This window comes from Bos taurus, chromosome 17 (genome assembly GCF_002263795.3).
Source record: "Bos taurus isolate L1 Dominette 01449 registration number 42190680 breed Hereford chromosome 17, ARS-UCD2.0, whole genome shotgun sequence".
Taxonomy (NCBI): Eukaryota; Metazoa; Chordata; class Mammalia; order Artiodactyla; family Bovidae; genus Bos; species Bos taurus.
This window is the reverse complement of record NC_037344.1, coordinates 55594360-55621496: the sequence shown is the minus strand read 5'-3', so window position 1 is coordinate 55621496 and position 27137 is coordinate 55594360. Positions and strand designations below refer to the sequence as shown.

General features: G+C 41.3%; 1 protein-coding gene across 10 annotated transcripts in view; it reads right to left on the bottom strand.

Moving 5' to 3' along the window:
• Positions 1–27137, bottom strand: part of CIT (citron rho-interacting serine/threonine kinase) — a 175299-nt gene that overhangs the window by 120354 nt on the left and 27808 nt on the right. For 9 of the 10 annotated variants that reach the window (XM_024977733.2, XM_024977735.2, XM_024977736.2 and 6 more), the window contains exons 6-9: positions 17240–17382; positions 16275–16368; positions 6797–7000; positions 5150–5303 (exon numbers count right to left, since the gene is read on the bottom strand). In XM_024977733.2, the coding sequence (XP_024833501.1) occupies positions 5150–5303; positions 6797–7000; positions 16275–16368; positions 17240–17382 (595 nt within the window). Of the gene's footprint in view, positions 1–5149; positions 5304–6796; positions 7001–16274; positions 16369–17239; positions 17383–27137 lie in introns of those variants that run through there. The other variant, XM_024977743.2, reaches the window with a different exon arrangement.

Here is a 27137-nt window from a genome sequence, read left to right as displayed (position 1 = left end):
TAATAACTATCTATCATAGAGCATGCATGGTATTGCATAAAGTAGAAAGGATTCTAGAATCACCCAGACCTCAACTCGAATCCAGACCCTCTCTCTCACTTGCTATATGACCTGGGACAAGTTACCACTGTGTCCATATCTGTAGAATGGGTACAATAATCCTTTTCTTTGAACTGTTTTGAAGTAACATAGTGTAATATATACTTAAATACTTGGTAGTTGGCACAGAACAGTTGCTACTTAACCAGTATTTCCTATCAGATTACAGGACTGGAGTAAAATACCCAGTGAAGTCTCATGATGCTGATTTCTATACACAAAAACATTTAAGAATTTCCTACCCAAGGATAGGAAGCTTTAGAATCCTTTTCCTTTAAACCAAAGGCCTTATCCCTTAGGCTTATGGAGTAATCAAAGGATTGTACACCTCCAACTTTGCAATGGCCATTAGGGGCCAGGTAGTGAATAATGATCAACAACGAAGGAGACCTCTTTGTCAGGGGACTATCTCAGGGCTGATCAGCATTGGACCACCACTGAGTCACTACTGGATGGAAATGAAATGTACTTGTGTGACAAATGCTAAGAACCTGGAAACTCAAAAGTAATTCTACAAGAACTGTGCCTTTCTGAGAAGAGTAAAATGAAGATGACTCAAAAGAAGAAGCCTGTGTCATAATCAACAGACAAAAACAAGTTATCTAGAGCATTAGCTATAGAGGTTCTAGGAAACGATCCAGAGTCAACACTCTCATTATGCATTTCTCACTGTTGAGTCGTGGTGGATTTGGATGAAAGGTGCAAGTGTGCTGGTTCTATTTACATCACTATGTCTCTGAGGGAAGATATTAAAAAGATGTGAGTAGAAGGGCACACTGGACAGTACAACTCTGCCATTGACGGAGCAGGTGCCTGATGTTGGGAAAGGTAGGCATAACCCCAAAGGCATGACAGAGGGGGACTGATTGGCTTCAGCCTTCCGGAAGCCCAGAAAATCAGGCAGAGGGCACAATCAGACTCCTGCCCAATATCTGAAACTTCACTGGAATTGCACAGCCCAGGGCAACTAGGATACTTAAGAAGCCCAATACTGAAACTTGGAAAGCAGCCTTGAAATAAGAAGCAGTAGCTAAAAACTCAACTTTACATCTGATCACGTGAGGCAGGGAGTGACACATCAGGGCAGCAGATGCACAGTGGCCCGTGAGTGTGGCAGAGCGCTCTTGACTTGCCAGGAGAACAAACATCCCAGAACTAGGTCAGAGTCTTGGTTCGCACATTGGTGCCCACAGCAACTCCAAGGGGTAGGACCTAAATGCTCCAAAAGACTAACTGCTCGATCTGACCTCAGGGGTCAAAGCCAAGGCCTGGCCTAGTTTCTCCCGGTAACCACTCCCAATTCTGTCACTCATCCATTTGCCCAGATCCTTCTTAAACTGCATTTATATATCCTGCCTGGACCACCTCTTAAGATAATGAGTTTTAGAAGATTATTACCTGCTGTGTTAAGCATTACTTCCTTTCCTTGGTTATAATACGAAAAAGAGGAATTGAGGGTGAACTAGCAGAAAAGCTAATGTTTCTTTCATCAAAGGACAATCTCCTGTGTGGAAAGTGGAAATATTCAACAGCCTGGAACCACAAAGCATTTGAGCAGCAACCAGGAACTCAGGAAACCTAATGACTTCAAGTGCTTTGGTTGATGAGAGTCACTCAATGTGTGTTTATGAAAAATGGGACTGGACAAAGGCATAATTTGTATTAGAACTACCTAGTTAGGAAATAGCTCAAATGTCATGCAGTCCAGCAATGTTTTCAATCACAAACCCTCAGCTGATTACAAATACACAAGGATCGAAGGTTGGTGAAAAACAGGAAAATCTGCTAGGAGACACTGCAATTAATACCACAGCTCTCTGCATAGTCAGGGGTGCCTGAGAACTACCAGGAAAAGGCCCTATCAATCCTCAGAGGGCATGGAGATCCCACTCACTGGCCGAGCTACATTAAGTGCCTCAGCCGGGATAAGTGCCATCAGCCACAAGCACTCTAATTGCAATATAGTGCCCTGGATGGATTTCTGGAACAGAAAAAGGGGCATGAGTGAGGAAGCTGGTGAAACTGGAGTAAGTCTGAAGTTTAATTAATCGTATAATCTTATTTTGACAAATGTGACGTTGTTATGTAGGATGTTATCATTAGGGGAAACTGGAAGAAGGCTATGTGGGAACTCTACTATCTTTGCAATTTTTCTATAAATGTGATATTATTCCAAAGTAATAGGGCTGTTAAAATTACTCGAAGTTCCTTTAAGGCAAATGTGTTTTATGACTCTTCAGAACCACTATGCTGGGGGTTAGAAAATAAAAACCATCAAGAGTTTCTGTCAGAATTTTAGAATCAGGATTCAGGGCAAAGGACATGAAAATACATTTCTCTGAAGAAGACATATAGCAATAACCAACAGGTGTATGAAAAGGTGCTCAGTACCACTAATCATCCGGGAAAGGCAAATCAGAACCACCAACGAGCTATCACTTCATGCCTGTTAGACTGGCTATCATCAAAAAGATAAGAGGTAATCAGCATTGGTGGAGATGTGCAGAAAAGGGACTCCATGAACACTGTTGGTAGGAAGATAAATTGGTGCAGCCACTATGGAAACAGTATAAAGGATGCTCAAAAAAAATTAAAAATAGAAATTCTTTGTGATCCAGGAATCCCTCTTCTGGGTATACAGAAGAAAATAAAATCAGCACCTCAAAGAGCTATCTGTGCTCTCACATTCATGGCAGCATTATCCACAGTAGCCAAGATAACGGGAATAACCTAAGTGTCCATCAATGGACAAATGGATATTTAAATAGGTGTGAAGGAATATTACTCAGCCTTTAAAAATAAAAAGAAGGAAATCCTGCCATTTTCAAAAACATGGATGAACCTGGAAGTCATGATGCAAAGGGAACTATGACAGGCACAAAAAGAAAACGACTACATGATCTTACTCATACATGGAATCTAAAAAAGTTGAATACACAGAAGCACAGAGTAGAAAAACAGTCACCAGAAGTGGCGAGTTGGGGGAAATGAGAACATGTACAAAGTTGGAGTAATGTAGGATGAACAAGTCCCAGAGACCTAATGTATTAATACAGTGTGATGACCATACTTAAGAATACTGTATTGAATACTGAAACTTTGTTAACAGAGTAGATTTTAGATGTTCTCACGAAAGGAAGGGAGAGAGAGAGACAGAAGGAAGACAGGAAAGAAGAGGAAGAGGGAGGCAGGAAAGGAGCGAGCAAACTGTGAGCAGATGAATGTGTTAATAACTAGCTTGACTGTAGTAACCATTCCACTGTGCGGATGTAAATCAAATTTTTACATTGTCTGTCTCACATATATACAATTTTTATTTTTAAAAATATATTTAAAAAAAGAATCAGGATTCAGCTGGGTGAGAATTCTCTCATATGAACTCTTTATGGGAAAGTGAGAAACATGTTAAAGATGAGGAAAAACTAAGCAGATATTTATTAGGATATGGAAATATTAAGCAGAGTCACAGAAGACACAGTGAGTCTTCTCACGTGAAGAGGAGGCAACAAGTGCTAAGATGGTTAAGTGTACAGTGACCTATCCCAGAATCATCTCATCCCAACGACAACCATGACTTCCCACGAGACAGACTTTGTGATGCACAGCAGGGGCCCCACAGCAGGGGCCAACACATATCCTCTCCGGGCACTGTGTACTTTACAGAACGGTACTTAGCCTCAGAAGCCCAACAAGCCTAAAACCTATAAACAGCCTGAGAAGAAAAGACTAGAACAAAATATGGGAATTCTAATACAATACCAAAACATCAGCAAGGTTTACCAGAATACAAAATAAAGTTACCTGGGTAATCAATCACCATTTGCTGACTTACTTGGGTGAAGACCACTGGCAAAGACAAGAATAAGAAAATGAGCTGCTTATTTAAGATCGGAGATAAAAAAGGTAAGGCAAGAAAAGATTAAGTATTTGGGTGGCAACAAGAAACAACTGTATCAAATCTTTCCAAAAGCAAAAAAGAAAGACTGCACTGAAAATATACTGCCGATTAAAAGCCCTGAATCGTGGAGATTTGGGGGTTGATGCCTAAAAGACTTGAAAAATATAGTAACGTGGCTACCAGAAGAGAAAAAAAAGTTGCCACGAGAGATTTACAGAAATATGGCCTACTTAGATATTTTCGCAGAGGGTTAGAGAAACCATCGAAATGGCTTTCAACTGGACAATAATGGCTCTTAACCCAACTCCTATATTTCAGCCGAAGGTTCAGAAGGTTACAGTTACAACCCAGCTCCAACTAGAAGCCTGGTTTTGACACCTAGAAATGGATTCTATTTCCCTGCCTCCCCTCATCACCAAAAATCAGACACTGAACCAGGCCAATGGCTTTCCTACAGGCTCTGATCTGTGCTAATCACTGAGTCGGATTATAGATCGCATTCAATCAACACATCCAAGCATAAAAAGGTTGAAAAAAAAAAGACCAACTTGTAAAACATCAAGTATTTTGGACTTGTAGATAATAAATCAGGTCTTTGTTTTAATGAATTCAGTTTGCACTAATTGATAACAAAGTGATGTATGAATGAATCCACTGTGCATATGCATCATACACGCTTGTGAGCAAAGACAAACATTTTAGAGGGAAACAAGCAAACACAGCAAGGCATTTATGGCTTTAGGGCAGGCTTGGCCATTAGCAGAGCAATGCTGGCACTCTGCCTAATCTCCGAGTCTTTTGCCTAATCTTGTGAACAAAATAGCCAGGTCCACTCTTCCTCTGGGAAGAAATTCTGTCAAACCAAGTGACAACCTTCAGATTCCATCAATCTGTACCTCTAATGTACTGAGGGATAATACTCCAAAGGCCACATAAACAGAGTTTGATTAATGATCCAGTTCTGCGCAAATGATGTTAAAGTAGAAATATTACTCAAGACAGCTACATCATTACCCCTTTCCATTCCTATAGATAATTAAAACCTTTACTTATATGATTTATACCAGCTTCTGGGAGGCAGAATAATTTCAGATCACTCTTAAGTGTTTCTTAATCCCAACACCAGAACTGAAAGCACACAATTCTACTTACAGTTACGAATGTTAATCCAGTCAATTTTGGAGAAGAAAGGATGACAGCAAAGGCCCTCAAACTTCAGTCTCTCTTTCTGGCCACACAACAAACTCTGGATTAGATCAAGCAATTCACTGCTAACTTTGGGGTCATCTGGAAACTTCAAGAACCGCTATTTCAAAAAAAAAAAATTTTTAATGAAATATTCCCTTAGCAAATCAGCTTCTTGTATCTCAAAGTTAAAAAAGTAGTTCTCAAATAAATAAAACAAAAAAGTAGTTCTCATATATTCAAGTTTCTTTTTTTTTTTTTTTTTAAGAAGGAAGTTTTATGTCCTCTTAACTTTGGACTAAAGGCATGTTCCCAAAGAAAATGTTCTCTTCACATCAATAGGCCTAGCTCCCTTGCAAGGGTTCAATACCCTTCATGACTTGATCTCTGTACCCTCTTCTGTCTCACCTAGCTACACTCCCCACCTCACTCTTTGCCATCCAACAATGATATACTGTTTAAAGCTGCCTGAACAAATCACTCTGTTCTCTATGCTCAGAAGGCCTACCCCAATCCGTGCCCCTCCTTCCCTCCCTACCTCCCACCTCCCTCTTCCACTCCATCACTTCCTCTGCGTGCTCCCCCTGTACTCTGCTTTTGCACATACACACTGTATTTTGATTTCCATGTGATAATGGAGAAAGAAGGCCAAGAGTGCCTTTCTCCTTGCCCATCACTGCAAACTTGGTACCTAACAGTGCCAAGGGCGAGTTACTCATTACTGAATGAATGGATGGAAATGAAGGAAACAGGTGAGACTTAAACGTCATCTCGGGGGAAATTTTAACTCAGGAGGAGACACAAGAATAGCAAGAAATATATGTATGTATTAAGGATACAAAAAGTATATTTTATATAGAAAAATATGTACTAAGCATCCCTGGAAGAAATTGGATGATACACAAAAATCTGTGAAATAAACTCTCTTTTTCCTTTTTGTTGAAACTAAAACATAGATATTTGTCATATCCTTAAAAAACAGGCTAATATAATGACAAATATAGTTTCTATACGATAGCTTTAATTCTACTTTATGTGTTTATTAGTATTTCTATCCATGTCTCTGAATTTTAACCATATTTGACAGCTGGTGGCACTAACAAACAGTATAGCATACCAAGAGCATCTATTTCAAAGCTAGACTGCCTGTGCTATTTTGGGCAAGTTATTTAACCACTCTGTGCTTTGGTTTCCTCATCTGTAAAATGAAAATAATAACAATAATAGCATCTACCTCACAGGATTGCTTGAGGATTAGCCAAATTAATGAACTATATTTCATAAATCCTATGACCCCCATTTTACTCACATTTAACATCACTGTAATCAAAACATTTTATAATCAATAAAATATCCTACATTAATTGGCAGCAGTTTTTCCTTTTTAATGATACCTAAAATGATGACATAGACTTAAAATTACTGGCACCTGAGAGTCAATATAATACAATTAACAAAGCATTTAGAATTTCTTTTGGCACAGAGTAAGTGCTATATAAAGTATTTCCTATTGTTATTATCCGGAACTTCTGGTTTACATTATAAATGTTCATTCACACCATTTTAAAATGACATTTCTCAATATTACCTCAGAATCTAATAAGGGCTCTTTACCTGGAAATTCATGATGTTATTGAAGGTTTTGGCTGAGGTTCCTTCAGTGAATGGGCATCTTCCATAAACCATCTCATAAGCAATAACTCCCACTGACCACCAATCACAGTCTAGGCTATAGGCACCTTTTCCATCCCCATTCATCACAGTCAACACTTCAGGGGCCATGTAATCTGGAGTACCAACCGGGAGTTTGGCATTTACCTGGAAACCCACAAATAAAATGAACACAGCAAATTTTCAATTATCCTCAAATAGATTGCCAGCAGCCACAATTCAGACATAAGCTGATTTGCCTCTGATTACTATTCTCCCAGGCACTTGAACCTTCTGTCAAGTGGCACAGCATCAGGAAATGCAAATGAGTCACTCACTTAAAAAAAAAAAAAAAGCACATAATGTAATCCAAAGGCAAAGGGGCCAGGGTTGCTGATGATATACACTGTTTGATTACACAAATGAGAGTTGGGTACATACCTGGAAAGGAAGATGCCTTTCCTGATACTTCTTATTGATACAACACAACTTCTCTTACTTAGGGAAACAGTAAAATGATAATAACATCTAAAGATGAATCTAAAAGATCAATCTACCCTGTACTGGAAAACTGGCAGCTAGCTGGCAATACAATATCATAACATGTGTTCTATCTCAAGTTCAAATATTTGGAATCAATATTCCTATTCGGCCCACCCACAAGGCAATATACGATAAATAACTTCCACCAGAGGTCAAATGTTATTAATGAGTTCATTTTCCTCACTCCCAACTCCTACTCCTCTGATTCTCTCCCCACTGTTCAGAAACACGGAGCCCTCCAATCCTATGGCACTCAAGCACATGACCTTGACAAAGAAATATCAGGGCAATGTAGCTTTGTCTCTTTATAAAGCTAAACACATTCCATTTAAGGAGCTGTCCTTATTTCTGAGAATTTGTCCTTCTGACTGGTTTATTGTTTAAACATCCTTTGTTTCTTGAAATGATGCTGATGAAAAGGTATGTTTTCTATCTCTCACTCCCACTCCTTCCTAGGCAACCTAGTAAGCTGGCAACCTTTGGGTCTTCAAAATTGTCTTGAAGTTTTATTGAGCCACGAAATCTGAAGTTGAAAGATCACCTCTCTAACCTTCTTCCCTGTTGAACGAGAGGGCCTGATACTGATCACATACTATGTTGACCAGCTGCCCAATAACCCTATATCTAAAAAGGATCCTCTCATATCAGTAGTTACAAGGTACAAAAGAACTCTCCCCCCATTAAAGGGTATTCAGTGCCCCTATTTGAGCTAAGAGATTCTATAGGTGTGACCACACATCTTTAAGGCTGGGCTTTGTATCAAGAAAATCAATTTGCTTTGCTTTGATGTGACTAGAGATTGAGAGGAAGTCAATGTTTAGAGAAAATGTTAGGAATCTCCTTTAACCAGTGATGAAGCCCCAAGCTCTTCCAGCCTGAAACTTTAATCCTGCCCATTCCCAAAGACCCATTGTTAAAGAAAACAAATTCATTCTTCCTACTCTCTCTCTTTTCACCCCTTCCCTCAGGCCCACCACAGGTTTGTTTCAAACCCTAAACCCAGAGAACAGTGTGATATTGTTGTTCTTGAACCAGTCAGCCATTGGGCAATAGCACTTCCATTACAAACACATACTTGGGAAAACTAAATGGTCACACGACCCAAGAAACTCACAGGCCTGTGCTGACAGACCAAAGTGAGGAGAAAGGAGAAAACATTTGGTCTAAGACAGGACAACTTAAGCTTGAGGAACTGTAAGTAGCTTCAGTCAAAAGGCAACCTTGATGTCAGGAAGCCTGAGTCAAGACTTCTGTCTTTTAATGTGTGTGTAACAGAATGATCTCTGTTCATTTCCAAGGCAAACCATTCAATATCACAGTATTCCAAGTCTATGCCCCAACCAGTAACGCTGAAGAAGCTGAAGTTGAACAGTTCTATGAAGACCTACAAGACCTTCTAGAACGAACATCCAAAAAAGATGTCATTTTCATTACAGGGGACTGGAATGCCAAAGTAGGAAGTCAAGAAATACCTGGAGTAACAGGCAAATTTGGACTTGGAGTACAGAATGAAGCAGGGGAAAGGCAGAGTTCTGCCAAGAGAACGCACTGGTCATAGCAAACAACCTCTTCCAACAACACAAGAGAAGACTATACATGCACATCACCAGATGGTCAACACCAAAATCAGATTGATTATATTCTTTGCAGCCAAAGATGGAGAAGCTCTATACAGTCAGCAGAAACAAGACCAGGAGCTGACTGTGGCTCAGTTCATGAACTCCTTATTGCCAAATTCAGACTTAAATTGAAGAAAGTAGGGAAAACCACTAGACCATTCAGGTATGACCTAAATCAAATCCCTTATGACTATACAGTAGAAGTGAGAAATAGATTTAAGGGACTAGATCTGATAGACAGAGTGCCTGATGAACTATGGACAGAGGTTCATGACATTGTACAGGAGGCAGAAATCAAGACCATCCCCAAGAAAAACAAATGCAAAAAAGTAAAATGGCTGTCTGGGGAGGCCTTACAAATAGCTGTGAAAATAAAGGAAGCGAAAAGCAAAGGAGAAAATGAAAGGTATACCCATTTGAATGCAGAGTTCCAAAGAATATCAAGGAGAGATAAGAAAGCCTTCCTTAGCGATCAATGCAAAGAAATAGAGGAAAACAACAGAATGGGAAAGACTAGAGATCTCTTCAAGAAAATTAGATACCAAGGAAATATTTCATGCAAAGATGGGCTCAATAAAGGACAGAAATGGTAGGGACCTAACAGAAGCAGAAGATATTAAGAAGAGGTGGCAAGAATACACAGAAGAACTGTACAAAAAAGATCTTCACAACCCAGATAATCACGATGGTGTGATCACTGACCTAAAGCCAGACATCCTGGAATGTGAAGTCAAGTGGGCCTTAGGAAGCATCTCTACCAACAAAGCTAGTGGAGGCTGATGGAATTCCAGTTGAGCTCTTTCAAATCCTCAAAGATGATGTTGTGAAAGTGCTGCACTCAATATGCCAGCAAATTTGGAAAACTCAGCAGTGGCCACAGGACTAGAAAAGGTCAGTTTTCATTCCAATCCCAAAGAAAGGCAATGCCAAAGAATGCTCAAACTACCGCACAATTGCACTCATCTCACATGCTAGTAAAGTAATGCTCAAAATTCTCCAAGCCAGGCTTCAGCAATATGTGAACCGTGAACTTCCAGATATTCAAGCTGGATTTAGAAAAGGCAGAGGAGCCAGAGATCAAATTGCCAACATCCACTGGATCATCGAAAAAGCAAGAGAGTTCCAGAAAAACATCTATTTCTGCTTTGTTGACTACGCCAAAGCCTTTGACTGTGTGGATCACAATAAACTGTGGAAAATTCTGAAAGAGATGGGAATACCAGACCACCTGACCTGCCTCTTGAGAAACCTGTATGCAGGTCAGGATGCAACAGTTAGAACTGGACATGGAACAACAGACTGGTGCCAAATCGGGAAAACAGTATGTCAAGGCTGTATATTGTCACCCTGCTTATTTAACTTATATGCAGAGTACATCATGCGAAATGCCGGGCTGGGTGAAGCACAAGTTGGAATCAAGATTGCCGGGAGAAATATCAATAACCTCAGATACGCAGATGACACCACCCTTATGGCAGAAAGCAAGAAGAACTAAAGAGCCTCTTGATGAAAGTGAAAGAGGAGAGTGAAAAAGTTGGCTTAAAACTCAACATTCACAAAACTAAGATCATGGCATCTGGTCCCATCACTTCATGGCAAATAGACAGGGAAACAGTGGAAACAGTGACAGACTTCATTTATTGAGGCTCCAAAATCACTGCAGATGGTGACTGCAGCCAGGAAATTAAAAGACACTTACTCCTTGGAAGAAAGCTATGACCAACTTAGACAACATATTAAAAAGCAGATCATTACTTTGCCAAAGGTCCGTCCAGTCAAAGCTATGGTTTTTCCAGTAGTCATGTATGGATGTGAGAGTTGGACTATAAAGAAAGCTGAGCACTGAAGAATTGATGCTTTTGAACTGCGGTGTTGGAGAAGACTTTTGAGAGTCCCTTGGACTGAAAGGAGATCCAACCAGTCCATCCTAAAGGAAATCAGTCCTGAATATTCATTGGAAAGACGGATGCTGAAGCTGAAACTCCAATACTTTGGCATCTGATGCGAAGAACTGACTCATTTGAAAAGCACCTGATGCTGGGAAAGACTGAAGGTGGGTGGAGAAGGGGACGACAGAGGATGAGATGGTTGGATGGCATCACCAACTCGATGGACATGAGTTTGAGTAAACTCCGAGAGTTGGTGATGGACAGGGAGGCCTGGCATGCTGTAGTCCACAGGGTCACAAAGAGTCAGATATGACTGAGTGACTGAACTGGAAATAAATAATATTTTTTAAAGTACTATAAAAAATACATAAAAACAAGAGAAAGAAAACTGTAACATCCTGGTTTGACTAGGTAGTGGTAATTTCACTGTATCGTTGATTACATGCTTACCCTTTATGCCTGGTTATTCTGCAGAACCATTAAAACACAATCCTCAAATATTAATCATTTCTACATATCAGGGTTTATTTTATCATCACATTGGATTGTTTGGGAATATCCAGTTCTCCTTGCTTACAGCTCCCAGGGCTTGGTCACTTGTTCACAACCAGAGTTGAAAGAAAGTTGACCGGGTCATGTTTATCAGCATGACCCAGCAAGAGGTATAAACTGTGAATTCCTCATTTTCAAACAAAGACTTATCAGAGAGCCAGATAACTCTGCAACTGATTTCTGCTCCATAACAGGTAAGTGACTGTATACATTTTATGTCCAATAATTTTGCAAGTTTCCAAAATTTTAAGAAAAATATTCCCTAGCTTTTTTTCTGTACTACTCCTACTACAGTAATTACTATTAACAAAGACTTATAATGACAATTACTTGGGCTTCCCTAATAGCTCAGTTGGTAAAGAATCCACTTGCAATGCAGGAAACCCTGGTTTCATTCCTGGGTCAGAAAATCCCCTGGAGAAGGGATAGGCTACCCACTCCATTATTCTTGGGCTTCCCTTGTGGCTCAGCTAGTAAAGAATCCGCCTACAATGTGAGAGACCCAGGTTCAATATCTGGGTTGGGAAGATCCCCTGGAGAAGGGAAAGGCTACCCACTCCAGAATCCTGGACTGGAGAATTCTGAGGACTGTATAGTTCATGGGGTCAAAAAGAGTCAGGCATGACTGAGAAACTTTCAATTTCAAGGACCACTAAGTTTCCATTTGTTACTGACCTCCAAGTACATTAAACCTATTCAACATGTAATCTCACAATTCCTGATAGGGATTTTGCAAGATCCTTTCACTCTTCTCTGGTGGCAATTCACACCCAGCCAATCTGGGTGAGAAGTTAAAGGTGGGACCATGTACTAGGAGCCCAGCCTGCCTGCAGTACATCATCTAACAAGATCCCAGTTTTACTGAACTTTGATTTTCCCTGTATTGACAGGGAAGAAAGTATACAAGTTCAGGAGCAGGCAATAATCAGATGACCAGGAGACAGAAAAGTCTGTCATATTTTGGAGAGATAGAGGGGGAAGAAAGGGAGGCAAGGGGAAGGAGAGGGAAGAAAAGGAGAGAGATTAACCCAGCAGACTGTTTTAGATTACAAAACTAGCAGATTCTTTAACAAGCAAAAAGCAGACAGAGAGGAAGGTAAGAAAACCCATCTTCTTCCTCCCAATCCCCTTCTCTGAACATGCTTATACAGAAAACTGTTTGAACTTAACTTTCCTCCTCTAGCTGCCCAGGGCACAGATACACACCTGCAGAAGCAGGGGAGGAAATATTCTCACTATGTTGTCCTTCTCATGGAAAAGTAATAAAATCTTTTCACTACTCCATAAATCTCAAAAAGGGTTATCTCCTATGGGTTTCCAACTGCTAAATGGTAGTGATTATCACTTAACATGCTATAATGCTCTTTACTTATAATCTCCTTACAATTGTTTTCATGAGGACTGAGACAGGTAGGAACTGTTAGCTATCTGCCATTCTCTGAGATTCTAATAAGGGGAAGTGGGTGACATCTCTGCTCAACACCCAAACCTCCAGGCAATATGGTCCACCTGTGTTCACTAACAGAAATACCCTCAAGCAACATTCTGACTAAAAAGCTTAAATAAAGACAATGGAAGGTGAGAAACTCAACAGAGCTAAGATTCACAAGTACCCAAAATACATAGACAATATGTGGCAGTGGCAAGGAAAATGATAAATGGATTTGGGATAACATACAATAATTCCAATGAGTGTGTGAGTGAGAGAGAGAGAGAGAGAGAGAGAGAGAGAGAGAGAGAGAGAGAGACAGAGAGAGACAGAGAGAGAGTGTGTGTGTGTGTGTGTGTGTGTGTGTATTTGGGAGCGGGGCATGCCATGAGGCATGCAGTATCTTAGTTCCCTGACCAGGGATCAAACTCATAGCCCTCTACGGTGGAAGTACACAGTCCTAACCACTGGACTGCCAGGAAATTTCCAAATTATATTTTATATAGTATATTTTTAATCTAAAAAAGCTTTTAAAACCTACTTTAGACCTATAAAACATCCTATTTAAAGGAAACATATTTTACCCACCACCACTGATCAAAAATACAAAAAAAAGTTTTAATTCTATATCTATACTTGACTTGATCTAGACCGCAAATTACTGCTTGTTTATAACAAAAAGGCCTTTGCACTTAAAACAGTGCCAAAAATTCCTCCTCAACTGCTTTACACATTCAGGCTCTAAGAGCACAAAGCTCTGGGGAGAAGATTCTCTAAGAGGAGAGGAGCTACAGCATTTTCAAGTGAGTAAAACTGAGGGTCATTATCTCCTTGACCAAAAAAAATCAGGGTTTGACCACTGAGCTACAAATAAACCTGAGTTCATTTGCTCCTAGGCTGATCACCTGGAAAAGGCGATGGCACCCCACTCCAGTACTCTCGCCTGGAAAATCCCACGGATGGAGAAGCCTGGTGGGCTGCAGTCCATGGGGTCGCCAAGAGTCAGACACGACTGAGCAACTTCCCTTTCACTTTTCACTTTCATGCACTGGAGTAGGAAATGGCAACCCACTCCAGTGTTCTTGCCTGGAGAATCCCAGGGATGGGGGAGCCTGGTGGGCTGCTGTCTATGGGGTCACACAGAGTCGGACACGACTGAAGCAACTTAGCAGCAGCAGACTCATCACCTGAAGGGAATGTTGCTACCATCTGAAGACCTGAAAAAGGCAGTTTGCAGCACTGGAAAACAGAAATCGGAAATGAAAAGCAGTCCCATCTCCACCGAGGGCTCTGAAGAGAGTAACTTCAGATGCAGAGACCTTACTCTGCTTTTTTCTTGTTTGTACTGTGTCTTCATTGTGATACGTGGCCTCTATTTTCTCTAGTTGTGGCACAGGGGCTTCTCTTGCTGTGGTGCACCAGCTCAATTGCCCCACAGCATGTGGGATCTTATATCCCCCACCAAGGATGGAACTGCCGTGTCCCCTGCACTGGAAAATGGATTCTTGACCACTGGACCACCAGGGAAATCCAGGACCTTACTCTTTATTCCCATTTGTTTTCTAAGCAATGACTCTGGATCATGATCCAGTTCTCCAAGTAGGCTTTCTAATCAAACACATATTGCCAGCTCTGTTAAGCCTTCTGATGTTTCTCCATCTATGGCAGAGGTTTTCCACCAAGGGTGATTCTGTCCCCCAGTGAACACTGGGCAATGTCTGGAGTTACTCTGGGTTGTCACAACTGGAGGGGAGGCTACTGGCATCTAGCGGGTAGAGACCAGGGATGCAGCTAAACATCCTACAATATACAGGACAGCCTCCACCACAGAGAATTCTCTCGATCAAAATGCGTGTGGCTCTGACTACATACCCATGCTTCATTTTATTTCTAGATGTCTGAATTTATTAAGATCACTAATGCAAGGCATAGGTTTTTGAATCCCAGATGGTAGAATTTTGTATAATTTAACTTTTTTTCCTGTACTTTAATCCACTAAATCCAACACCTAAGTTTTCATGCCTGTTTCCAAATTATACATAATTTTTGGTGGCTCGGACAGTAAAGAATCTACCTGCAATGCAGAAGACCCAGGTTCAATCCCTGGGTCAAGAAGATCTGTTAGAGAAGGAAATGGCAACCCACTCCAGTACTCTTGTCTGGAAAATTCCATGGAGAGAGGAGCCTGGTGGGCTACAGTCCACAGGGTCACAAAGAGTCAGACACAACTGAGCAACTAACACTTTCACTTTAAAACATAAAATTCTTTGATACTCTCATTATTAATGTAATGATCAAGTAGAAGAGATTATAAGCACATAATCTGAGGGGAGGACAACCAATGCTGAGGCTGAAAAACCCTGACCTCACACAACATAAAGAGCCTATTTTTCCAAGAGCCTGAACCTGAAAGAAGTTACGTCAAATAGGCCTCAAATCTATAGAAGAGGGAGGTGAAACCCTGGAATGCAAAGAGTTAACACAAACTTGAGCCTTTTCCAAATATAATAATACCCACCTGCCCTTTATAAGGACTAAACTCTCAGAGCCAGGGGGTATTTTGAAGAGCAGGCCCCCCTTCATTTCTGCATTTTAACTAGAATCAGTATATTCTGTAGAAAGAATAAAAGCCCAAGTTCCTAAGGATTTGTACAGGTCACCAAGTAATTCAGTTGGGAAATGAGTCTTAAAATCTAAGTCAATTTTCTCTTAGACTTAGCATTTTTTGCATAGTTGACTTGAAAATTTACATTTTAGCATGTGCCAACTTGATGAGGTTTTTAAAATCTAATTTTCTTTTACTTTGTCATCTTTTTCCTAAAGTATTCTCATTCTTGACCTCAATAGCTACCCTCTTGCCTTCCTATTAGCACATGGGATACAGCTTAATAATAATTAACATGTGGAATACAGCTTAATTTTTACCAAAGGTCCAGGACTTAGAATTGACATTTTGAGCACTTGGTTCTTAATGCTTGGTTCAAATGCTCTAGTGATTAATTTTCATTGCACTGCATATGAAGTAGAGGATTTGAGATAAATAAGGTTAAATTTCATCAAAATATTTAAAATGAAAAAGAGAATGTAACAGAAGACAATTAATAAGCAAGGAAAATGAAGGGAAAAACAAAGTATTTCCCCCTTTTTTTTAACCAAACTACAAGAATGTTCCTTAAAATGTTTTGTAGAGTATTAACAGGTATTTTACATAAAAGGGTCTCAGGTCAAGTAAGTCTGGAAAATAGCTCTGTGACCCATCCCCACCCACCCCGCAGAGAAATCATTTCACAGCTGGCAGATGAAAGCTTCAGAGTGTCACTCAACTTTATCCCATATTTTCCAAACTTATGAGGACCTCATAACACTTTGTAGTATAAGTTCTATTAAGTTAACTTATTCTATTTTGTTACCATCTTATTTGAGTTCATTTTAGCAGCTGATCCAAAATCCACCAGCTTGATGTGTCCCGTTCGGTCAATGAGGATGTTCTCGGGCTTGATGTCTCTGTATGGAAATCAAGGCCATAAATTAGTGTTGTCTTCTCCATGCCAATCATCAAGCAACTGCAGACCCAGGATCGTGATTCGGCCAAGAATCTTAGTGTCTACGGTTTTGCCATACAGACCTCCCTACTGATGGACATATGTAATAAGCATTTTAAAAAACAAATTAAAGTAAAAGAAAGAGAAAGAATAGAGGGAGGAAGGGAGGGAGGGGGAGGGAAGCAGAAAAGGAAAGGGAACAAATACCTGTTATTAGATGGATTAGTTCTCCTCAAGACACACATTTCATATTACGAAAACTAAGGCCACAAGACGCTAAGGGGTTTGCTCATGGTCATATGGCTAGTCAATGGGTAAAAAAACCAAACTCTATTCAGGATTTTGTGGTTCCTGGACTAACGAGCATTCCATTCCCACAACATTCTCAGATGCTCATAAAATTTACATTTTAGTGAAGATGTAAAGAAACACTTTCCAATTGAGGATTTGGGAGAACACATTTGTCGATTACTAACAAGCGAGGTAAGAAGACTACATTGTCTTCTGTTTCTGTGTGGTAGGCCACTTCCTTGTGCAAATTAAATTTGGTTTTCCTACCATAGCATCCAAAGAACTTAAGAGCTCCTCTTATTAGGCACATTAACAGATCTGACTAGCAAATGTAAGAACACTCAATTTTAGATCTATTTCATTGTTGAATGGGGAAGCAGAAACAGCTGCCATTTTGCACAATTTGCCTTAAGCCAATTATTGGTGAAGACTGGCTAAAAACTGGATGAAGAATTATTTTGATGCTGAAATCACTCACTCCATTTTAGGAAGTCTTAGGTGATACAGGTAAATTCTCAGTAGACTACCAGAGTCTCACTTACCGATGTACATAGCCCATCTGATGAACGCTGTGGACAGCCAAAATCAGTTCAGCTAGGTAAAACTGAATCATATTTTCATCTAATTGGTCCTCATATCTATTCAAAAGTGACAGCAAATCCCCTCCAGGCTGATATTCCATGACCTGTACAGAATGCCAAAGTTATTCATTCTTCATACACCCCCCCCCCAAAAAAAGGAAATGTTCTCAATTAGATCCTCGAATACTGCCTGACATGTTATAATTACAATGTCTTCACAAAGCTATGAAGATGTGTGAGACACACTGTAAGTCTCATGAAGGATGAGGTCCCTGCCCTAAGGAAATTACAGCCGTTACCCAAGAGAATCAATACAATAAAGACACCTCCTAAACACCATGCACAGTGTTTGCAAGGCAAGTTTGAAAAGCTGAATTAAATCCACCCACTCACCCACCCACCCAGGTCGACACCCCAGACAGTCCCTAGGATTGATTAGATGCACAGCATAGATGGAGACTCCTGGAGGGCAACAAACCCTCTTTCTGCAAACCTTTCTGCATTCCTCTCAGCACCAGACAGAATATAGAAGGTAGACAATAAACATGATACAATCTTTTCCTTAAACAGTTTGGAAGGTAATCTGACCACTTCTGTTAAAAATTTAACTCTCAAACAAGGGCTCTGTGACAAGCTAGAAGGGTGGGATGGGGAGGGAGGCTGGGGAGGGAGGGGACATGGGCATACATATGGCTGAATCTTGTTGTATGACAGAAAACCACAAAATTCTGTAAAGCAATTATCCAATTTAAAATTTTTTTAACTTTTAAATGTAAATATATACCCTTTGAACCAGTAATTCTATTTCTGACCGTTTACTTCATAGGAATTTGCAACAGTTTGTCAATAAAGAGATTCATTGCAGAATTGTTTGTAATATGGGAAAAAGAAACCCTGGAAATCAAATAGCCATCACTAAGAGACTGCTAAAATATGATACATCTAAACAATAGGTTAAGATGCAGATATTAAAAATGAATGGATGGGACTTCCTTAGAGGTCCAGTGGTTAAGAATTCGCCTTCCAGTGCAGGAGGCGCAAGTTTGATCCCTGGTTGGGAAGCTTAGATCCCACAGGACTTGGAGCCAAAAAACCAAAACAATATTGTAGCAAATTCAATAAAGACTTTAAAAATGGTACACATACCCCAAAAAAAGAAATCTTAAAAAAAAAAATGGATTTGATCTAGTCATTCTGCCATGGAAAGCTACCCATGATAAGTGATGCCCTAAACAGGATACACTAAAACTTTTTGTGATTGAAAAAGTATTTGTTACATTTGTTATTATATACATAGGGGGGAAAAAACTGGAAGAATATAAAGTACAGCCTTAGAGAAAATGTTTCATTAGCAAAAAATGTCTTCCACCTGAAGAAACCAAAATTCTTCCACCTCCTGATAACAAATTGACATTCCAGAGGCTTTAAGGCTCATCCCCAGCAGGTTTCAAGTCTCAGCCCAGTGACTCTCTGCCTTTCAGTTTTGTCCTCTGTAAAATGGGGATAAGACTGTGCCTAGCGCCCACAAGATCCTCCACTACCATTCAAGTCCTTTCCTTGCCCTGAATTCATGGCACTATCCTTTCCACTCCGGCTAGGAGAAGCTGGGATCCATTTTGACCATCTTTGCAATCATGCCAACACTTCCTAAGCTCTCCTTCTGTCCTTTGCTCTGATTTCCCATTTTATCTATATATCTATATATATGTGTGGGTGTGTGTGTGTCTTTCAAGTTGTCTCAAACCCTTTCTGGAAAGAGGCAAGTTCTTAAAAGCTTTTAAAAAACACTAAATTTCTCAAAGGCTTCCCAGGTGGCACTGGTGGTAAAGAACCTGCCTGCCAATTCAGGAGACCTAAGAGATGCGCGTTCGATCCCTGCATCAGGAAGATCCCTTAAAGAACGGCATGGCAACCTACTCCAGTATTCTTGCCTGGAGAATCCCATGGACAGAGGAGCCTGGGAGGTTATAGTCCATATGGTCGCAAAGAATCGGACATGACTGAAGCAACTTAGCACACACGCACACAAATCTCTCAAACCACTGCATTATAGAAGCCAACTACAGGATGTGAATTATCTCCATCCTCCTCCAAATTTCTGTTTGCTTTCAGTCCAGAATTAGAAGAAGGCTCTAGCCAAGTCAGACATGGAGCAGCTGCATATGTCCCCAGAGGCCTCAGGCTGGTCAGTACAGTCTCTGCCCAACACCAGGTCAACAGACACCAGGGACCTCAGGAGGAACCAGGAACTTGCATGTCCTCCCCAAGGGCCCCTCGTCACCTGGCATCTTACACGTAGCAGATACTCAACCAGATACTGGACAATTTGAAAATGAAGTTTCCATTATGAACTAACAAGGACAGCAACACTGAGAATGAGCATCAGCTAAAATGCAGACTTTATTTCCCCCAAATTCTAGGCAGATGTAAGCTGCTTGTCCCAATCCTCGAAGAGCCCGCGGAAGGCACCTGGCTGCCTACTGCTCACCCACACATCCCAACCTGCTTCTCCACACGCTCTGGGCATGTGGGTGAATGTTAATTTTTTTACGTCTGTTTTAAAAATATATACTGCCATTAAAAAGGTCTTAAATATCCACATGCAAAAAAATATTGCAGATAATAACAGAAGTACTCATGCTTTTAGAACCAAAACGTCTTAAAATAGGAACAATGCGTATTTATGACGACATGGTGTACTTACAAATTTTCTGATCTGGCTCTATTAAAGACGTGAAGAAAATAGAATGGATTGCAAGTTTAAGACTGAGAAAGTCAAACACAGAGCAGCTGCTGGCCACTAAGATTCTATCTGTGGAACTTCCCTGGTTGTCCAGTGGCTAAGACTCCACACTCCATTGAAAGGGGCCCAGGTATGTATGATCCCTGGTCAGGGAACTAGATCCCACATGCACTAATTAAGAGCTCAAGTGCTGCAACTAAAGATCCTGCATGCTGCAACTAAGATCTGACACAGCCAAATAAATATTTAAACAAAAGAAAATTCTATCTGTAATGACAATGAAAAGTAGTTCAGACAATCAGAACCATCTCTTAGAAAGGCAAAAACATATGTAAGCTTTGCTTCTATTCAGAAAATCCAAATTCCTGAGCTGAAAATCCCTGCCCAAATTAGATTAGTCTTTTCTACTGGTCAAACAACTTTCCATTTCTTGAAAACGGCTCATTAAGAAAATAAGCAACAAAAATGACAACAGCTACTAGGCAGGAGGCTCTACAGCAGGAGGTCAAGAAAGTCACACTAAATAACAAAACTCCTTATCAAAGAACCTAATCAAATTTGACCTTCCAACAAGATTCTGGACTGCCATAAAATTACTGAACATCCCAACTGCACACCATCAGAACTTAGTTTAGGCACTTACTGACTAAATTTGGCTACCCACGATGTGACCCCCATCCCCAAACTATCCTACTGAGGTATAGTCACTCATCCTGGGATGAATGGAGCCCAAGGGAAGACAACTTGTGTGTGGTGATACCAAACTTCATCAGTTTTGCTCTTGAGTCTAAAGAAATAATAAAGAACCAGGACTTGGACACTTTCAGAAAACACTTGTAGACTTTCAAGTCAGTTCAGTCACTCAGTCGTGTCTGACTCTTTGTGATCCCATGGACTGCAGCACGCCAGGCTTCTCTGTCCATCACCAACTCCCAGAGCTTGGTCAAACTCATGTCCGTCAAGTCAGTGATGCCATCCAACCATTTCATCCTCTGTTGTCTCCTTCCTGTCCTGCCTTCAATCTTTCCCAGCATCAAGGTCTTTTCCAATCAGTCAGTTCTTCACATCAGGTGGGCAAAGTATCGGAGCTTCACCATCAGTCCTTCCAATATTCATTCAGGACTGATTTCCTTTAGGATGGACTGGTTGGATCTCCTTGCAGTCCAAGGGACTCTCAAGAGTCTTCTCCAACACCACAGTTCAAAAGTATCAATTCTTCGGCGCTCAGCTTTCTTTATGGTCCAACTCTGACATCCATACATGACTACTGAAAAAACCAGAGCTTTGACTAGATGGACCTTTGTCAGCAAGGTAGTGTCTCACTTTTTAATATGCTGTCTAGGTTTGTCATAGCTTTTCTTGCAAGGAGCAAGCGTCTCTTAATTTCATGGCTGCAATCACCATCTGGCAGATTCTTTACCAGCTGAGGCACCAGGGAAGCCCAAGAACAGTGGAGTGAGTAGCCTATCCCTTCTCCAGCAGACCTTCCCAGCCCAAGAATCAAACAGGAGTCTCCTGCATTGCAGGCGGATTCTTCACCAGCTGAGCTACCAGGGAAGCCAAACACCGATACAGTATATTAACGCATATATATGGAATTTAAAAAGATGGTAACAATGATCCTATATGAGACAGCAAAAGAGACACAGATGTAAAGAACAGACTTTTGGACTCTGTGGGAGAAGGCAAGGGTTGGATGATTTGAGAGAATAGCATTGAAACATGTATATTACCGTATGTGAAATAGATGGCCAGCACAGGTTCGATGCATGAGACAGGGCGCTCAGGGCCAGTGCACTGGGATGACCCTGAGGGATGGGATGGGGAGGGAGGTGGGAGAGGGGGTTTAGGATGGGGGACACATGTACACCCATGGCCGATTCATGTGAATGTATGGCAAAAAACCACTACAATACTGTAATTAGTCTTCAATTAAAATTAATTAATTTACAAAAAAAAAAATGATACCAAATCAAGAGTTTCCAGAAAGGGGAACCCTTCTACACTGTCGGTGGGAACATAAGTTAGTGCAGCTACTGTGGAAAACAGTATGGAGGTTCCTCAGAAAACTAAAAATAGAGTTGCCATATGATCCAGCAATCCCACTCCTTGGCATATATCCAGAAAAAACTCTAATTCAAAAAGATACATGCACCCCTATGCCCACAGCAGCACTATTCACAACAATCAAGACATGGAAACAACCTAAACTCCTGTTGACAAATAAATGGATAAAGAAGATATAGTGTGTGTGTGTGTGTGTGTGTGTGTGTGTGTATACACACACACAATGGAGTACTGCTGCTGCTAAGTCAGTTTGGTCGTGTCCGACTCTGTGCGATCCCATAGACGGCAGCCCACCAGGCTCCCCCGTCCCTGGGATTCTCCAGGCAAGAACACTGGAGTGGGTTGCCATTTCCTTCTCCAGTGCAGAAAAGTGAAAAGTGAAAGTGAAGTCGCTCAGTCGTGTCCGACCCTTAGCATGGACTGCAGCCTACCAGGCTCCTCCGTCCATGGGATTTTCCAGGCAAGAGTACTGGAGTGGGGTGCCATTGCCTTCTCCAACAATGGAGTACTACCCAGCTATAAAAAAGAATGAAATAATGCCATTTGCAGTAACATACTAGAGATTATCATACTAAGTGAAGAAGTCAGTCAGACAAAGATGAATACCATATGATATCACTTATATGTTGAATCTAAACTATGACACAACTAAACCTGTCTATGAAACAAATACAGAATCATATTACATAAAGAACAGAATGGTGGTTGACGTGCGGTGGGGGAAGAGATGAAATGGGAGGTTGGGGTTAGCAGACATAGGCTGTTATATATAGAATGGATAAATAACAAGATCCTATTATATAACACAGAGAACTATAGTCAATCCTATGATAAACCATAATGGAAAAGAGTATTATAAAAATGTACTCTGTACATAAGTATAACTGAATCACTTTGCTGTACAGCAGAACTTAACACAACATTGTAAATCAACTACACTTCAGTTAAAAAAAAAAAAAAGGAGCTCTGAAAGCATCATCAAGTCTCACACCAAGAGTTTTCAAGTCTTCATACCAAATGACATACTATAAACCAAAGACCAAGGTCAGCAGAACAGAACACAATGAACACGTTAGACTAAAGTCACCACCCAGGTTGTACCAAACAGATCATTCACAGCATCCGAACTTGTCCCCTAAAAGGACTCCATCCCTGACTTTTACTATTCAGAGATGCCCAGAGAGACATGGATCCTCCCTGGAAAAGTGACTTCTAACCCAAGAAAAAAACTGGCAAGTCCTCTAGGGCAGGGCTTCTCAAGCCTGTCTATACACCAGAATCACGTGGAGAAACACTTTTTTTAAAAAAGGATAAAACACATTCATCCACATAAATATCTGAGTGCCTATTATGTGCCAGGCACTATTCTAGATATTATTAATAGAAAAATAGCAGTGACAAAAACTGACAAAAATCCCTGCCTTCATGGAGCTGGAATTCAGGTAGAATGAAAAAGAACTGGAAAAAAAAATTCAGTAATACTAACGGGTTTATTATAAAGTATGTCTCTTTCTCATCCCAACCATTGAGAAAGCTTGCCAAAAAAGGTGGATTCCATGGATCAACTTCTTCATGGATCAAGCTCCACAGGTGGGGGCCAAGCATCTGCATTTCAAGGAGCTTCTGGGGTGACTGCGATGCAGCACTGTATTAAGACCCGATGCTGACGAGGCTGCAGGGGCAACATGGGTCACTACTCCAACCGAGTGAGAAGATTCTACAGAAGAGACGCCCTGGTATGAAAGCTGGCTTGAATACAGACCTCACTTCTGCTGCTTATAATTTTCCAGCGGTTACCTGGAGCCATTCCGCATATTAGGACAAGATCACTGAGAGCAAAGGGCTGAAACATGACCAGTCCACCCGCACTGAAGCAACCATCCTGCATCCCTGCAAAAATAGGAGATCTCCCTGCAGGTCACCTCAACAGTGATCACTAAGGCATGGTAATAGAGGCCAGGGAGCCAGGAGGATGCAAAAAAGCCCTACAGTAAAACCACCCTGAACACTGTGACAGCCCTGTGGATGGCAGAGAAAGCACAGCAGCTGACAGACCAGCCTGGCTTGCAGCTATAATGGACTTGCTCTTTTAAAGCAAAGACGTCTCGGCCGACAGAGACAGACCTTTCTGATGGCAGCAGCTGCAGATGCTAATTAAAGGGCAGATCTTACATGTGTTTAGTTTGGAAGGAGCGGCAGCTTCTCTCTTGGTGTGTGCATCTCTACCCAAGTGCTGGGATGGCAATTCCCATCAGTTGAGTTGTATTTGAAACAAAGGAAAAATGTGTATGTGTGCATACACACACATACGCTTGCATGTATGTGTGTACATATGGGGGTAGATTTATAATAGTTCTTTGCATTCTATCCCAATTTGCATACTGGTGTCGTTAAAGGCATACTGTGCTAGCCGCCTCTTAGAATCATGTCCTTGAAATGCCTGCACTACAATCAGCATGACTGCAAGTGCCATGAAAATGTTAAGGTTGCTGCTGGCATCGTCACCCGCCCTGCGCAGTGTTCCTGATCTTTGGCTCAGGGGAGGACAGGGTGGATACTCTAAGGAGAGAAGCCCCTGGCACAAACCCTAAATTCTTCTTCTTGAAGGGCAAGGTGACCAAGAGAAAAAGAGAGAGCCCTTTACGTCAGAAAGTATGAATCCCAGCCTGAGTCATCCTTCTATTCAAAAAATCCTCACTGAGCATCCAATCATCCAGAGTCTTGGCAGGAAGCTGACCCCATACTCAAACTAGGTGATTTGAGGTCATGAACTGAGGAAAGGGCTATGTGTAGAGGTGTGGGAAAGGTTAAAGGAAATGAACACCAGATGCTGAACACCCCGGGGCGAGCAACAGCAGGGGAGTAGGCACCATTCGTTGGCCTGAGAGGGTAAGGAAAGGGGTCTCGGATGTGTACACTATGACTAAAGAAGCACAAGGAAGAAGTGGTAACCAGAAACTAGCTATGGCTGTAGGTCATTGGTTCTCAAAGTGGGGTCTGGGACCCGATGAGAAATATGAACTCGGGCCCCACCCCGCAAGACCTACTGGATCAGCAATGCTGAAGACTGGGGCCAGGCAAATCAGGACAACGTAACTACAGTCTCCAGAATGGTGAAACTCTAAATGCACGCCTCTGAAATATGCCTCAAAAGACCAACACGCAGAACCACTACTTCAAAGGCACTGAGAACTCAAAGAACCCCCTGAGGCAATAACACACTCAGCAATCGAATTGGAGTCAATAAGACGTATTAATATCTCATTTCGCCAATGAGAAAATTGAAGCTGAAAAGGCCAATGACTCCGGAGAGACCAAGCAAGGAACAGAATAAAAGGAACCTATATTCTAAATAACAGCTTCCTTCTGATGGGCAGCTGGCTTGTGAAGCGGCAGCACTGGTGAGTTTTGAGACATGCCTAAAACTGGATCATCTTACCCAAGAGATCAAAACAGCACATGTCTCGCTGTCAAAATGATCCTAAGCTGCCGTATTTCACTCAAATAAAATAAACAAAGAAGCAGTATTCGTTAACCCTCTCCCACCCCCAATGATGGCAGAGGCTGGTGATCAGACAGTCCCTGGGGCCACTGCCCAGAAGAGCCCCCCTTCAAATGACTCCTACGTAGGAAGGGAAGTATCCACAAAATGGTATCCCCATGGGCTAAAAGTAAGACAAGAAATATAAAGAACTAAACCCAAGCAGGACATCCGAACACGGTTGTGTTAGAAACAGTTTTGGATGTGACAGTATGAATGTAATAAGGAAGACCACGGAAGGTGGAGCTTGGGGGCCTCGTGTCTAACCCCATCTGTTAATCTACAAAAGGAGCTGTTTTAACCTCTGGGCCAGACTCTAACTGATCCCCCAAATCCATTCTTTCCTTCTCCCACAGCAGTAAGAGGCCACGCAGTGAGACAGTACAGACGTGTACAGTCATGACAAAGTTCTGGTCAACAAGACGTGAGAGGAAGTGATGTGTCCCACTTCTGCATCATCCTGTGTAGAAGGAGTCTGCTTGCTCTGCCTTTCTGCTCTTTTCTCCTCCCAGCCACGTGGAACATATAGACATGAGATGGTCCAACTTTAAGCATGTCAAAGAAGACAACATCCTAAGGCGCAGGAAGACACAGAAAGGAATCATCATGTACAACAGGCTGCCCACCAGTCTGGACTGTATTTGAGGGTTTCTTTGGTATATGACCTTAGCCTATACCTTAACTAATAAATCCCTGTGTGCAACTAGGGGGAAGAAAACTTTGGGAATGAACAGAAGGAAGCTCATGTAAGGTCACAAAAGGGAAAATAGATTCATGAGTCAGTAATAGGCTCAGAGCATGGGCAGCCTGAAAAGACCTACAGTATGAAAAATATCAGCACAAGTTAGCAAGCTTTACAATTCACACAAAGAATTTAGATACAACACTACAAGCAATGAGTTGCAGAACAATGTTTTCTTTGTGGAGACCGGCAGCTCCTTCATGGAAGGACATTGGGGAAGGCATCTGTTAAACAGAATGGAACAGATTTCATCATGAACCAGATCAACAAAGTACAGCTTCTGTGGGCCACCTGCCAGGATACGCGACTTGCCTTGTTACATGGAACCAGACGTTAAGACGGACTTTGCTAGGATTTTCTATAGTAAAACCTGGTAAGCCACGCTCACTGGTGTGTAACTATGAATGGGAAATTTTTAACCATCAAAACTCAAAAAGATCCAAGTTCAATTTCCTTGCGCTGCAAATCAAATTTTAAAAAATTTCAGTGGACCTGTCTTCAACAGCATACTTCGGAGAAAAAAAACTCATACTATTAACTTAACAGGTTTCCCAAGTGACTTAGGAGTAAAGAATCCACCTGCCAGTATAGGAGACACAGGTGTGATCCCTGGGTCAGCAAGATTCCCCTGGAGAAAGAAATGGCAACCCACTCTAGTATTCTTGCCCAGGAAATCACATAGATGGAGAAGCCTGGCAGGCTACAGTCCATGGGGTTGAAAAAGAGTCAGACATGATTCAGGGACTGTGCTGTGCTTAGTTGCTCA